Raw genomic sequence first — 15,865 nt, 5'->3', positions numbered from 1 at the left:
GGCCTGCCTGGAAAAGCCCAGGCCGCGCGGGGCGGGAGGCAAGGCCCCGTCTGGGCGGAGCCCTGCCTCCCGGCCTGTGCGCCCCGGCCCCGCCTCTCACGTTGCGTGAGAGGCGGGGTCGGGGTGAGCTGCGTGGGAGGCGGGGCCAGGGTTGGCCCTGCCTCCCACGCAGCTCAGCCTCGCCCGTCTGGCCTTTTCCAGGCGGGCCGACTGCACCGAAGGTCCCTGCAGGCCGCGATCGCGGCCTGCAGGGACCTCCAGTGCAGTCGGCCTGCCTGGAAAAGCCCAGGCCGCGCGGGGCGGGAGGCAAGGCCCCGTCTGGGCGGAGCCCTGCCTCCCGGCCTGTGCGCCCCGGCCCCGCCTCTCACGCTGGGTGAGAGGCAGGGTCGGGGTGAGCTGCGCGGGAGGCGGGGCCAGCCCTGGCCCCGCCTCCCGCGCTGCTCGCCGTGACCCCGCCTCCCACGCTACGTGAGAGGCGGGGCCAGGGAGCAGGAGGCGGGGCCCGCCGGCGCCGCGGTAGGCGTGGCCATGTGCCTCCCGCGGCACATGGCCACGCCTCCCGCGGCGCCGGTGGGGGGGGCGCAATTTCCCCCCTCGCTTTACATATAAATTTATCTCCGGCCGGCCCTGGTAGGAACAGAAATCCCCATGTGAAAAATATGATTTCCTGTTAATAACTACTGGTCATTGTTCATCCTTCTGGTACATACTTGATATTCACCTGTAAGAGTTGTGTTCTTTATTGTTTATAAGTCACCAATCTTGTTTTTTTGTGTTTAAAAGATTTGAAGCTAGATAAAGAACAGCAAGCAGTGGCCATTCCAAGAAACACTTTTAAGTATGATTCGGCTTAGAGGGACAAGGCTTCACTTGATTGGGGATGTGCCCCATTGAGCACAGTGGAACCTATTTCTAAGTAACTATGAAGATAATCAAGTTTGTGTGGCAGCTACCTTGTAATAACAAAGCATGGTTACATGAACATCGTATGGCAATCCTTAACATGCAGTGGAAGTTGCCTCTAGGGTACCCATGTTGCTGTCACATGAGGAGAGAAAGAGCAGATGTACTTTCCTCCTTTTTTCATGTCTGGTTTTATCAGCCTAGATAGGGTTATTGAGGTGATTGAAATGTGTTATTGGATGAAACATCTCTGGGTAATGCTAAAAATGGAATGCATTATTATCTATAGCAAAGAACTGGGAAAAGGACTCCTGTGATCAAATCTCAAAGGTTATGCATTCTGAATGCTTTGAATGCCAACTCTTAGCAGGAAAAGCAGTGCAAATAAGCTTTCATTTTGCTCACTCGCTGTTGCTATCCTTCCTGTCAGGATCTGTCACTGTGAGGGAGATGACGAAAACCCCCTCATCACACCATGTCGCTGTACAGGGACCCTACGTTTTGTTCATCAAGCCTGCCTGCATCAGTGGATTAAGAGCTCAGACACACGGTGCTGTGAACTCTGCAAATATGACTTTATAATGGAGACCAAGCTCAAACCTCTTCGAAAGGTATGGTGCTAGGGATTAAATCCATGCAGCTGTGGGATACCATAGCTGACAATGTGTGTAAATTTTCAGTCCGTCCCTTTGGATTAGTGTTGATTCATACATGGAGTTCTGTATTGGTTTGTTCATGTCTGTACAATTTGAATTGTTCACTCTTTTTTCACATGAATATAACTGGAATATTATTGGCATTGGCATGTTTGCACAATGTTTAAAATATGGGACATAATATTATAGTATTCATAGTTGTGTGCTTTTTACCAAAGGTCATATGGAATAAAGTAATCATAGACAGATAAAATGTATTACAGCCAAAACTTTTACTGCTGAATTGAAAATCAGAATGTGAAAGTCACCCTCTTCTTAATGTCTCTCACCAAAGCAATGTTTTTGAGATTCCTTAGTCTCTATTGCAAGCTTTCTGCCTCCTCTCCCTTGCCACATCATTTATCAAGTTTTCCTGGACTCACCTTCACATTGAATCTGGTTATTTCCATCCCTTAGGTTTCTTACTTTGTCCTTATTCTTTTGTTTCCACTTTTTTTCACTCAGCTTCTAGTTTTTTGCCTCCTTGAGTTTTGTCCCACCAGGGAAATTGCTGTTTGTTTACACCTTACAGTACAGTTTTTGAACATATTACCTCATCATTTAAATATTATACTAATATTGCCAATTACAGTGCCATTGTGTTCATTTGTTAGTAAGAGAAGCCACAGCAAAGAGAGAACTTAACTTTCAGAATATATGCATGACTTTCTGTTTCAATGACACTTCCACAACATTCAAGAAACTGAATGAATATGTTTCTTCTGCAGTTTCTGAATATTCACCAAGTCTCCCTCCTCCCACATTCAAGTTTTACAGATGTCATGTTCAGGATAATTTGTTCTGCTTAATATTTTTTGGAAAGAAAAACAGAATGCACATTGCAAAGTTGAAATATACTTGAGGAATACTTTTAACATGTTCTGTCTAGAATGCCATGTGTTCTGTCTAGAATGCCATTCAGTAGAAATTCAAAAAGCTCCCAAATGTGATTTAAATTCAAATCTTATCTCTTAAGATTATTGTCTTTAATAAAAGCTCCCCAACTCACCTCCCTAGTTTTTATCTTGTGGGGATGGGTGCCATCCTGAGACTTTTAGTGAGTCATCTAGTTAGTTGATTGGCCACATAGATCCCTGGAAATGTTGGGAGCCTGCATTGGCCTTATTGTCTGGCTGCTAGTTGGTGGGAGCTGGACTTCTAGAGGTTGTTGCAAATTGTCTCTGAAGTTGAGCCACCCCCTTTTTGGTTTTGTTTATGTTTTATTTAAAGCATTTAGGTTTTGCCTCTTGGTATGCCTGAGCCTCCAAGGCAGCATAGAAGGCTAAAAATGTTTCTAAAATACACAAATTAAAAAACATGTAAAACAGATTTAAAAACAAAATAAAAATAATTTAAAGCCACAGCTAAAATAGGAATAATGACCATGTATTGCTACAAGGTTCAAGTAGCTCTGAATATATCTTCATGCCAATATCTGTCTTATATAAAATTGCTTTTCCCTCTTTTGTAAATAGTGTTTTGGTATTTGTTTTGGTCATTGTAAAAGCAGAATGTGAGGGACTAATATTTTGATCAGCCATTAACATATTTTGCATTTATAACTACATATGAATTAATAACTGTGACAGTTACACAAGCTGAAATCTGAACCTACATGAACTTCAGATGTCCCTGATTTATCTCAGTAATCTTTCTAAACGGTTCACTAATCCCACTCAGCCTTTTGAGCATATCAGATATATAAACTGCCCTGTACCTTTCTAGCATGCTTTCCTATCGTATATAAGCACAAACATTTCCAAAACATTTTAAAATAGGCAAAAATAATGTTCATGCTGGCCTAAATAGAATGGCTAGTCTCAACCAGAGTAGATAGATTGAATTAGTGGGAGTAACATAAATGTTAGTTTACCATTTGGCACATGATTCAGTGGCTCTATTTCAGTTAGGAGTAGCAGTTGGATTAAGATCACTAACACCAAAATAATAATAATAATAATAATAATAATAATAATAATAATACTTTATTTATACCCCGCCACCATCTCCCCAATGGGGACTCGGGGCGGCTTACATGGGGCCATGCCCAAAACAATACAATATAAACAGCATATAAAAGAACAACACATCACAACACAGTGAGCAATACAATAAATAATAATATCCATTACAATACAAATCAAGGAAACAATGAAAAACAAGGGCAGACCAAAAGTGTTGCACAAGGCTAACTTATGAATGATTTTGCTTTCAAGTGCAGCATATAAGAACCTATCCCCTAGGGAAGATACTAGTATACTTTTTTAAATAAGATGTGAAATTTCAGAGATTTGATTTGCTAATAAGAGTATGAAGAAAAACAACGTCTAAAATCTATGTTTTCTTCATAAAAACACAAACAGATCACTAGTTCTGTTTGGAGCATTTTCCTTACTATTCTGATCAGTTTAGTTACATAATTCACTCACTAAAACACTTTATGCAATTGACCACAGTCTCCTCTGAAATGGTCATCTCTCTTTGCCAGATAGTGAACTATAGACCTGTCAGCTGTATAAAAGAATTTCTCCTTTTTTGTCAGGTATTACTGGTTGCCACCTCTGTGTTTGCTTATTCCGTCAGCAGGCTCTTTTCTTTTACCTTTTGGGCAGATTGTGTTGTTGTTGGGTGCATTGGTTTATTGAATCCTTACTAGAAGTTTTTTTAAAAAAAACCCTGAGAGCATGATTTCTTGAGGTTTCAGGTAGTTTCTTTTGTTTTGGAAGAATTTTTTTTTTCATTTTAGTACATCAGTGAAATAGTGAAATAATAATAATAATAATAATAATAATAATAATAATAATAATAATAATCTTTTATTTATATCCCATCACCATCTCCCAGAGTCACTTGGGGTGGCTCATAGAACACTCAAGGTGTAACATGCAAAATACAACAAGTACAAAACAAAACATAGACAATTAACATTCAACATAACATCATACATTCACGGTACCCCCTGGTAAAACAACAAAATACAGCAATTGCTGTAGGTTAAACAGTAGCATTCAATCTCAGAATTGTAAAATGCTTAATAAAGAATCTAAGGGTCCTCATATGTATTATTAAAGAATCTAAACATAGTCAAAGGCTTGTCAGAAAAGCCATGTCTTTTAATTGTGTGAGGAAGGTTTAAGGGTAGGGGCTAGCCTGATCTCCCATGGGAGGGCATTCCAAAGCACGTGCCGGTTCATAGAAGGAGATGCGATCTCAAAGATAGGTTGGATCCGAAGTATATAGGACTTTATAGGTAATAACCTGCACTTTGAATTGGGTCCAGAAACTCATCGGCAGCCAGTGGAGCTGCTTTAGTAGGGGCATGGTGTGCTCCATATAATCTGGCTGCCAACCTTTGCACTAACTGCAGTTTCCGAGCCATCTTCAAGGGCAGCCCCATGTAGAGTGCATTGCAGTAGTCCTTTTTAGATGTAACTAAGGCATGGACCAAGTCAAGCTTTTTGAGGTATGGTCGTAGCTGGCACACAAGTTTTAAATGTGCAAAGGTCCTCCCAGCCACAACTGACAACTGATGCACAACATCAAGCATCAGTGCTGAGTCCAGGAGGACCCCCAAACTGCAGACCTGTGCCTTCAGGGGGAGTGTAACCCCGTTGAGCACAGGTTGCCACCCTATACCCCGATCAGCCCCACGGTTGACCAGGAGGATCTCTGTATTGTCTGGATTAAGCTTCAGTTTGTTGGACCTCATCCAGTCTGTCACAGCTTTCAGGCACTGGTCCAGGATCTGGGGAGCTTCCTTGGAATGTGGTGGAAAATAGTAGTAGAGTTGAGTATCATCTGCGTAGAGATGGCACCCAACTCCAAAACTCTGGATGACCTCACCCAGCGGTTTCACGTAGATGTTAAAAAGCATGGGAGAAATAATAGAACCTTGTGGGACCCCACAGGTCAATGGTCTGGGATCCGAGCAGATATCCCCCAGCATCACCAACTGAGTACGATCCTCCAGGAAGACCCATTTCGGAGAACTGACCGAGAAGGATACTATGGTCGATGATATCGAAAGCCACCGAGAGATCCAAGAGATCTAGCAGGGACACACTCCCCCTGTCTAGCTCTCTGCGGAGGTCATTAACATTTCAGTACAAAAGTGCTGTTTTATTGTTGCTCTGATACACAGTGATCATGTGATTTTTTGTAAATGAGAAGTATGGGAAGAAGATTATGAAAAAATGTTTTACTTGTCCCTCTCCCCGTCTTTAAACCATACAATTTGAAAACCCTGCATCGTTTGTCATGAGGAGAGTGACCAGATAATCCAGTATGAACCAAAATATTGTTGCATTTGTTTTTCCCAGTTGGATGCATTTTATAATGAGAAGCTAGACAAACAGAAGCCAGTACCTGTAGGTTCTTTCTTCCTTCCCTTTTGGTGGGAGGAGCTTGAAACTTGCACAGCAACATATCCCCAATTGTTTGTACCCTTTGGAATTAAAAAGTAAGCTCCTTTGGCAGCCTTTCTTGCCTTAAAAGTGCCATTTAAACATAATAAATAGCTTTTTACAGCTTTGTATTAAGTTCTCAGTGCTTTGACTATGATAGTCAAAGTGGAATGCGTAGCACAAAAGCTTCTTTCCTACTGGAAGATCTGTGATGATCAGAAGCAGAGATTTCAGAAGACATTGACCACAATCCAGATGAGTTTTGCTTTTTTTCTAATAAGTTGGGCCTAATTTGGTTGAAATCAACTATACCACAATTGCCAGAATCCTGTATGAGAGTTGCATCTTCATAAGTCGACTTATGTGTATAGGAATTAGAATTGTGAAATTGCACAATCTCCATGTTTAATAGAAGGCTGCTGTAATCTAGCTGTATAGAAGAGCTGGCAGAGAGATGGGGGAATCAATGCTCATCACATCAGACAACAATGAGCATTGATGCCCAATGTATCTTGATGGTGTCCTGTTATGCATATTTGCAATTCATTAACAGGGTTTCTTAATCCCTCTGCTTTGTTAATTGTACATAAATTCACGTTAAGTGAAAGATCATATAGGATTCCTAGGTGATTGTAACAGCTCAAAAAACTCTGTGATTACTAGGGTTGGTGGTTCAGCGTCTTTGAATGCAATAAACCCCTAGTTTTATTCTGCATGGTTTCTATTTATCTCATTAAAACTTTGCCAGGGTTACACTCCATTGGTGGTAAACAATGCAATTTTTTTTAAGTCCAGAGACCTATCTGTTTGTTAAAATCTCCTAAAATATAAATTCCTCACTGAAGTCCCATTTCTGGAATACAGAGTAGAGATTTTGCCTGTGGCTTGCGGTAGGCAGTACCTATGCCAGATGATTGAAGTTTGTTTCTACTGTAATTGACTTTATCATGACATCTGTGTAACATTCCCAGTGCTGCTCTCTTATAACCAGTAATTACATTGAACCTAAGCTCAGATTGTTATCAAACTGTCTGCCTTCATAGTTATCACAGAAAACAGGCTTCCCATTAAAAGGAAATTATTTTAACATGATTCATGAATGAAAAAATGTCTCAATGTAGTCATGTCTCAGACATGAAACACATGCCTATCTCATTTAGCTTCAACAAAGCTAAATACATTCGCCCATTATCAGGTAGATCTGTACATACTGTAATAATAACCATTAAACAAGAGTTGTGTCTAGGTCAGAGTATGAAGCAGTTCAGCTGTTATTTGAATAAATATTATCCTATTGCATTTTATAAGACTTTGCCAAACAACCTCTTTCATCTATTGAATGGAATACACCACATTGTATTAGCAATGATTACATTGTATAAACAATAATTTCATTGCACTAGCAAATGGTTCATTGTACTAGTAGAAAGAATTTTCTAGAGTTAGTGCAAGGAGGGAGCCAGTGCATGTACATAAAGTGTTCTGCAGCCACTGGTACAATGGTGAAATCCAGCACAATTGCAGTAATGCAGATTTTCACCCTGATCGCATTACAGTAGAGTCTCACTTATCCAACACAAACAGGCCAGCAGAACGTTGGATAAGCGAATATGTTGGATATGTTGGATAAGCGAATATGTTGGAGAGATTAAGGAGAAGCATATTAAACATCAATTTAGGTTATGATTTTACAAATTAAGCACCAAAAAATCATGTTATACAACAAATCTGGCAGAAAAAGTAGTTCAGTACGCAGTAATGCTACGTAGTAATTACTGTATTTACGAATTTCGCACCAAAATATCATGATATATTTAAAACATTGACTACAAAAATGCGTTGGATAATCCAGAACGTTGGATAAGCGAGTGTTGGATAAGTGAGACTCTACTGTATATTGAATCTGTTATGGCAATAATGATTTATGAGGCTTTCTTTTTAAGGAACTGTGTGATTTTTTTTTCCCGTATCAGGAGCTACTTGAGAAACTGTGTGTGATAAAAGGCCTCCTTTCTTATTTATTAACATACTTTATCTGATTCCTCAAGAAGCCTACAGTGTCTTTATAAAATATATGGGGAACAGCAACACAAACAATTAAAAAACATTTCCTTCAACAGTTGCATAGAATAAATAATTTCAGCAGCTGTGAACCCTGCTTATTTTATCTGGTAATCCTATTCCAGGAAGAAGTGGTAGAAATTTGAAAAAAAAACTTTTTTGGCCATTTCTCAACTAATATATAGGATTCTGAACTATGTGGTTCAAAGGGAGCTTTTTCATGCTTTCTGCAACAGAACAGATGACAGCAGGGGATGGGCAAGATGATTTGAAGAATGGAACTTTTTGTATTATCTTCCCTTTTCCAATCCATATTAAAGGCTTTACAATAATATTTTCATGTGCTTTCTTTTTCCGTGTTAGAATAGTTTACTGCTTTGAAAATTCCTTTGCAATGCTCTGCAGAAAATTGAAATAGTAAAATTAACTTCTCTTAGTGTTTTCCTGTTGACCTCCATCCATCTCAGCATATCTTAACACCACAGAGGGAAATCTTTTTCTTCTTTCACTTTAAAGGACTAGATTTTGATACTCTCAAAAGCTGCATTTCATTTATATTTAATCCAGTATCTGAAGCATGAAGAAGTGTAAAAACACAGACAATCAACACATTCCTGTGATCCATATGGAATGGATGAAAGAATTAAAATGTGCATAAATGCAACAGTATATCTTCAAACAAAGATTTCCCTAAAGCCTCTTGCTATGACTGCTTTCAAATCACTTTTCATATTTAATTCTTTGGTAATGTTTATTTAAAGACATTTGGCTCTGTGTTTTCTCTCTCTAAAATATATTCTAGTATCTTTATTTTATTGGAACATGTCCAGAAACACCAAATGAATATCAGAGAATGCCACAGGTTCTGTGCTGAAGTTGATAGATAGAGCAATAGGGCATCTTGATTTTGGTTCTTTTGGAACACAGCACCCAACAAATAAATTAGCTAATAGGTGTAAAGTAGGATTAACAACATTATAAAAAAAGCCAAATGCCAGAGGACCAGAAGGACAGGTTGCTTACCTGTAACCATGTTTCTTCGAGTGTACTCTGTGAATTCACACTAATGGAGAGGCTGCGCCTGCGCAGGTCCCAACGGAAACTCTTCCCAAGCTGAAGTTTGAATTTTGGCGGTAGCCACGCCCCTCCGTCCCCGGAGGGCATATAAGGCAGCCCTCGGCGTCTCCTCCTCAGTTCCTACGCCGCTAAGGCAACGAGAAAGGAAGAGGGTTTGCCAGAGGGGAAGGAAGGGCGGGCTTGTGTGAATTCACAGAGTACACTCGAAGAAACATGGTTACAGGTAAGCAACCTGTCCTTTTTCTTCGTGTACTCTGTGAATGCACACTAATGGAGACTAGCAAGCTTAGGTCTCGGAGGCGGGCTAAGCAAACCCTGACAACGAGAAACTGTCCAAACATATGTTTATTAGACATGAAAAAACATGAAAAAACATGAAAAAACCATGGTCCGAGGACCCAATAAGGTATTGCATCAATACACACCAAATACCGAGAACAGTCCGGTAAGGCATGATATAACCCTCGTAAGAGCACATGTGTAGGCAGGAACATCATTCTCCCAGGGAGAAGGCAGTAGCAATAAGGCACAAACTGTCAGAGAACAGTGCAAACATGTACCGAACAGGAGAAACAATAAGAGAGTCACATGAGAAAAAAGGTAGCCACAGAGAAGTCGTAAGAACAGAAGGTTTAGGACAAGCATGAGGATAAGACTGCTCTAGCAAAGGCTGAGTCCTTCAAAGTCCTTTGGTCTACCCTATAGTGAGACACAAATGTAAGGGGGTTGGACCAGATTGCTGCCCTGCAAATAGAGTCCAGGGGAATGCCCCTTAGAAAGGCAGTCGACGTGGAGAGACCTCTCGTCGAACGCGGGCGAACCGACGGAGGGGGAGGTCGTTTGGCTAGTTCATAGGCCAGTTCAATGGCCTGGGCAATCCAATGGGACAGTCTCTGTGAGGAAATGGGATTGCCCAGTTTATCTGGAGCATGGGCCACAAAAAGTTTTGGGGTCTTTCGAATGTCCTTAGTGCGGTCTCGGTAGAAAAGAAGTGCTCTACGCACATCAAGGAGGTGCAGTCTCCGCTCAAGGGAAGACGAGGGGTCCGGGAAGAAGGCGGGAAGGACAATGTCCTGGTTAAGGTGAAAGGCCGAGACCACCTTGGGGAGGAAGGTGATGTCCGGACGGAGAACGGCGCGGTCGTGATGAAAACGGAGGTAGGGTTCATCAACCCGAAGGGCCGCCAGCTCCGAGGGTCTGCGCGCTGAGGTTATGGCCACCAAGAAGGCAACTTTCCAAGAAAGGAGACGTAGGTCGATCGAGGCCAAGGGTTCGAAAGGAGAAGCAGTGAGCTGGGAAAGGACAAGCTCGAGGTTCCAGCCTGGGGTAGGAGGTTGGGCCGGTGGGCAGATGTTGTTGTATCCTTTCAAGAAGGTCTTGACGAGGTGATCGGAGAACAATGATGGTCTACCATGTTGTTGAAAGCACCAGGATAGAGCGGCCAGATAAGATTTCATAGAGGCAAGAGAAAGTTTTTGCTCTGCTAGAGACATAAGGAAGTCCAGCACAATCGGTACCGAGGTTGGGAAAGCAGTGATTCCTCGGGAGCGAAGAAAGGAACGAAAGCGAGAGACTTTATAAGTGTAGGCCCTGGTTGTAGCCGGCTTGTGAGCTGCGCGGAGGACCTCTTGTAAGTTCTGCGGGAGGGAGGTCAGGCGAGAATCCTCCAAGCAGTGAGATGTAGAGAGGGGAGATCCGGATGCAGAATCTGGCCGTTCTCCCTGGATAAGAGGTGTGGTAGAAGAGGCAGAGTGAAGAAGGTCGCCTTGGAAAGACGAAGAAGAGCCGGGAACCACGGCTGACGAGGCCAGGCTGGCGCTATCAGGATCGCCGACATTGGTACCGACCGGAGTTTCTGCAGGACCTTCGGTATCAGAGGAAAGGGCGGAAAGAGATAGATCGGTTCCGCCGACCAGTCCAGACGGAAGGCGTCTCCCAGGCAGCCTGGAGAGGAGGACGGGAGAAGTCTTGCCCCGTACCGAGGCAGCTGAGCGTTCTGGGGAGAAGCGAAGAGGTCTAGGGTGGGGAAACCCCATTTGAGAAAGAGAGAAAGAAGAGTCTTGGGGTCGAGCATCCACTCGTGGGAGGAAGACGTCATTCTGCTGAGGGCGTCTGCCAAGTTGTTCTGGATCCCGGGAAGGTGAGTCGCCGAGATTTGGATGTTGCGGGCTATGCACCAATGCCACAGCTGGGAGGAGAGAAGCATCAGCTTCCTTGAGCCCGTGCCGCCCTGTTTGTTGATGTAGAATACTGCTACTGTGTTGTCTGACTGTACGAGGAGAGATCTTTGGGAGATCAGGCGGGAGAAGGCTTTCAGAGCCTTGAAGATAGCAAGGAGTTCGAGAAAGTTTATGTGGTTGGCCTTCTCGGAGAGAGACCAGAGGCCTCGAACAGTGAGGTCCTTCATGTGGGCTCCCCAGCCGAAATTGGATGAGTCTGTGGTTATGGTGATCGAGGGAGGAACCGAGTGGAACGGAAGACCCCTGCAGACGTTGGAGGGGGACTTCCACCAGAGAAGCGACCGACGAACATGAGGCGGGACCGAGAGAAACCTCGAGTTGGGGTGGCGAAACGGCTTGAAAACATCTAAGAACCACCTCTGCAGGGGCCGGAGACGGAGCCTGGCGAACGGGGTCGTGAGGACTGTGGAGGCCATGTGGCCCAGCAGTATTTGGATGGATCGAGCCCGAACCCTTCGGTGGGTCTCGCAGAAGATGATTTGTTGACGGAGAGCTAGAAACCTGTCGAGCGGGAGCGAGACAGTCTGAGCGATTGAGTCGAACAGGGCGCCGATGAAGCGGATTTTGTTCGACGGGTTGAGGTGAGATTTGTCGTGGTTTAGCTGGAGACCGAGAGAGTCTAGAAGAGAGAGGGTGTAGTCGACGTGACGACGGAGTAGGACAGGGTCGGATTCGACCAGAAGCCAGTCGTCTAGATAGGGAAAAACTGTGATCCCCTGGAGCCGGAGGTGGGCAGCCACGACGGCGACGACTTTGGTAAAGACCCTTGGGGCGGTAACGAGGCCAAAGGGTAAAACGGTGAACTGGTAGGTTTGGTCGAGGACCTTGAAAGAGAGGAAGCGCCTGTGGTTTTCTCGAATCGCCACGTGGAAATAGGCGTCTCGGAGGTCTATAGACACGAAGTAGTCTCCGCGGTGAAGCATCGGGAGGATGGAGGCGATGGAGACCATCCTGAACTTGGTTGGGCGTATGAAGACATTGAGCATGCGTAAGTCCAGAATTGGGCGGAGGCCCCCACCCCTCTTCGGGACCGTAAAGTACCTGGAGAAGAAGCTTTGAGGGTCCTGTGCCGATGGAGAAGGCCGAATAGCCCCTTTGGCGAGGAGGGTGTCGACCTCTGCGAGTATTTCTTGAGAGGGGTTGGAGAGAAGGACCTGACCGGTGGGAGGGAGTTCTTCGAATTCTAAGGCATAGCCTTCTTGGACAATTTTTAGAACCCAGGCATCTGAAGTAATAGATTTCCACCGGTGAAAGAAGGGAGCCAGGCGGTCTATAAAGAGACCATGAGGTTGATTTGGTGGAGGAGAGGGGTGCGGAGGCATGAGAACGACATCGGTACCGGAGAAAAAGTCTCTGGAAGGAGAGATGGCGTCAGGAACGCCGGATAGGTTGACCAGCGGTGGGGGTGACCCGGCCGCGTTGTCTTTGAGGTTGTGCAGCCCGACGGGGCTGTTGGCGATTTTGGTTGTTCGATACCGAGGGACGTCTGAAAGATTGCTGGCGGTAAGAAGGAGGCGGGAAGCGTCGAAAGCGTTGAGGAAACCACTTGGTGCGGTGAGCCTGGGGTTGATCGCCGCATTTAGTGGCTAGAACTTTAAAGTCATGGTTGGTTTTAAGCTTGTCGTCGGTGCCAGCGTTAAAGAGGCCCATGGCGTCGAAGGGGAGGTCCTCGATGACCTGCCTCGAGGAAGAAGATAAGCCGGAAGATCTCAGCCAGGCGTGGCGGCGAATGGCAATGGCGTGGGCGATCATCTTGCCGGCCGTATCGCCCGTATGCTTAGCCATCTGGATTTGATGATGCGCTAACGAATCGGCCTCTTGTTGGAGGGTGGACATGACCGACCGGTCTTCGTCGGACAACTTTGCGAAGAAGGGCTGAGCTTTTTCCCAGAGGATCTGCTGGTATGCCCCCATACAGGCCCCATAGTTCGCCATTCTACAAAGTAGAAGGGCTCCGGAGTAGAGTTTTCTACCGACCGCGTCGAACCTCTTACCCTCTCTATCTGCAGGGGTAATGGATTCACGACCGGAGGACTGAGAAGCTTTAACGACCATGGAATTCGGGTCGGGGTGGTGTTTAAGCCATTCTAAGGTGTCGTCATCCGTACGATACCAAGACTCGATTCTCTTCGAGGTAGGAGGGATCGAGGAGGGGGTCTTCCACGAAGATTGGATAACATCGAGGAGATAGGGTAAGAACGGCAACAGCGTGGCTGGAGGGGCCTGGGCTTGGACCCGTTTGAAAACTGGGTCAGTTACTGCTTTGGAAGTCTGTTTAATTTCTAAACCCAGGGCATCAGCCATTCTAATCATTTGCTCGGAGAAGGCCCGAATGTTGTCGGTAGGCGAAGGAGGATCCACCTCATAGGCGTCATGGGGAGGAGAGAGATCAAGGCCTAAGGATAGCACCGAGGCCGAGAGAGCAGAATCCGGGCGATCAATCTCTATCTCATCGTCCCCAGCCCCTTGGGGGGACTGGGGGGGAGATGACAACACAGTCTCTGGTGGCGGCACCGCCTCAAGAGCAGGAGCTATCTGTAGCCGAGCTTCTTTGGAGGCCGAAGCCTGGACTGCTCGAGCCAGGCGAGTGGTTTGTCTACCCCGTTCCGGTGTCGAGGTCGGGGGAAAAAGCTGCTGACGAGATGAACGATGAGAAGCAGCAGGTCGAGGAGATGGGACCCTGACCACTGTCTGAGTGGAGTGGTGGGGTGAGTCCTGTAACTCGCCGTCCGAGAGTTGGTGAGGAGAAGGCTGGCGAGGTCGCTGAGCGGGAGCGATCGGAGAAGACCTTCTAGAAGAAGTTGCCGAAGAAGGGACGTCCATCTTGGAGGAGGCAGAAGAGGAAGAGCGTTGGGTTGCCCTCTTCTTAGCGGGCGGTTGTTTTGATGGAACTCTCAGGGATTTACCCGGCGTGGGAGGGATCATTGCTGAGTCGGATTGGGTCCGACGAGCTTCCTCATGAGCCCTTTTAAAGGCGATCTTCATCGCGGAGGTCGACGGAGGAGCCCCGAGCTGGGATCGAGCCGAGGAAACGGAAGCCACCGAGCTCGACGTCGAGGAAGGACCGACCCGACCAGAACGTGTCGACACCGTGGCCGTGGTGAGGGTGCACGGTGGTTTAGCGGCCTTGGACGACCTGGAGGCTCTGGACGCCTTAGACGAGACCGAAGGGGCTTTAGCCGCTGAAGACGACATCGATTCCGGATTAAGCGGCGACTTCGTGCCCGAAGTCGACGGAGCGGGTTCGGGAGCGAGCGATTTTTCGTAGAGCGCCGCTCTAAGCCTCGCGGCTCTATTTTTTCGAGCCTGAGCCGTTAGGGCCAGGCAGAAACGGCAGGTACCGACGACATGTGCTTCTCCGAGGCAGTAGAGGCACTTGGCGTGGCCGTCGGAATCAGGAATTTTAGCGGCACACTGAGTGCAGCGCTTGAAGCGAGTCGTAGACATGAGAATCCGAAGTGAACCTTGCGGCGGAAAAAAAGGAACTGAGGAGGAGACGCCGAGGGCTGCCTTATATGCCCTCCGGGGACGGAGGGGCGTGGCTACCGCCAAAATTCAAACTTCAGCTTGGGAAGAGTTTCCGTTGGGACCTGCGCAGGCGCAGCCTCTCCATTAGTGTGCATTCACAGAGTACACGAAGAAAAAAGATAATATTGCAAAGTTGAGAATAATCAAATAAGGGGAAGTTTCAGGTTGGGAGCTTGCAAGTTTTTACGTTCAAACTACACTTTTGAAGGTGCCAAATTATCATTTGTGCCCTAGAAATCAATGAGAGACAATAAGAGATTGTGTTGCTCCCAACAGTTATTATGTAAGGAATGCTAACCTAGTCAGGCACCTGATGTCTTAAGACTGCTGTCTATAAATTTCCCAGCTACTCCCTGGCATCTTTGGTGCTTTCAGCTTTCCTTCTTGATAACTGACAGTACTGTTCTGAATTTGTGTTTCCCTGACCTTGGACAGGCTACAATTTACAAGCATGCTTTATACTTTTGGCTGTGTTTATCTGGACTCCTGACTTGCTGAACCAGCTGATGGCCATCCTTTTGCTTTTTCCGCTCATCCTATTGGATACCCTGTGACTGACCTGGAATGAACTTTTCAACAGGTCTTCTATTTTAACCACATGATTCCTGGCTGGTGCATAGAACGTGACCAGTTTTTTATTTGTATTTGGTCATGTAATGTGTTCTCTTGCTAATCATGTAGTATGAACACTCTTGGTTTAATTTTTTTTGTTTTCTTGGATGTTGTGGAAGATGTATCTTGTTCATCCTTTTTTATTGTCATATTTTATTGACATCCTTGCTACTCCCTTTTTTGGCTAAAAGGAGTGCCTTTTTGCATTCTTCCCTGACAGTACTGAAGCACAGTGGTTGCTTCAGTATTCCTCTTTAGCTTGGCTCTAGGTTTTTTGTTGTTGTTTTTTTTTTTACATTGCAGTTATGAACAAGATAGGTTCTGTAGATTTGTTCTTAAGTTGAAT

General features: G+C 45.4%; 1 protein-coding gene across 5 annotated transcripts in view; it reads left to right on the top strand.

The window, feature by feature from the left end:
* The window catches only part of marchf1 (membrane associated ring-CH-type finger 1), a 178,933-nt gene that overhangs the window by 141,011 nt on the left and 22,057 nt on the right, over positions 1 to 15,865 (top strand). For all 5 annotated transcript variants that reach the window (XM_008111903.3, XM_062981349.1, XM_062981348.1 and 2 more), the window contains one exon: positions 1,334 to 1,514. In XM_008111903.3, coding sequence (XP_008110110.2) covers positions 1,334 to 1,514 — 181 coding nt within the window. The remainder of the gene's footprint in view (positions 1 to 1,333; positions 1,515 to 15,865) is intronic.

Source organism: Anolis carolinensis, chromosome 5, assembly GCF_035594765.1.
Source record: "Anolis carolinensis isolate JA03-04 chromosome 5, rAnoCar3.1.pri, whole genome shotgun sequence".
Lineage (NCBI taxonomy): Eukaryota > Metazoa > Chordata > Lepidosauria > Squamata > Dactyloidae > Anolis > Anolis carolinensis.
This window is presented reverse-complemented; position numbering and strand designations above follow the sequence as displayed.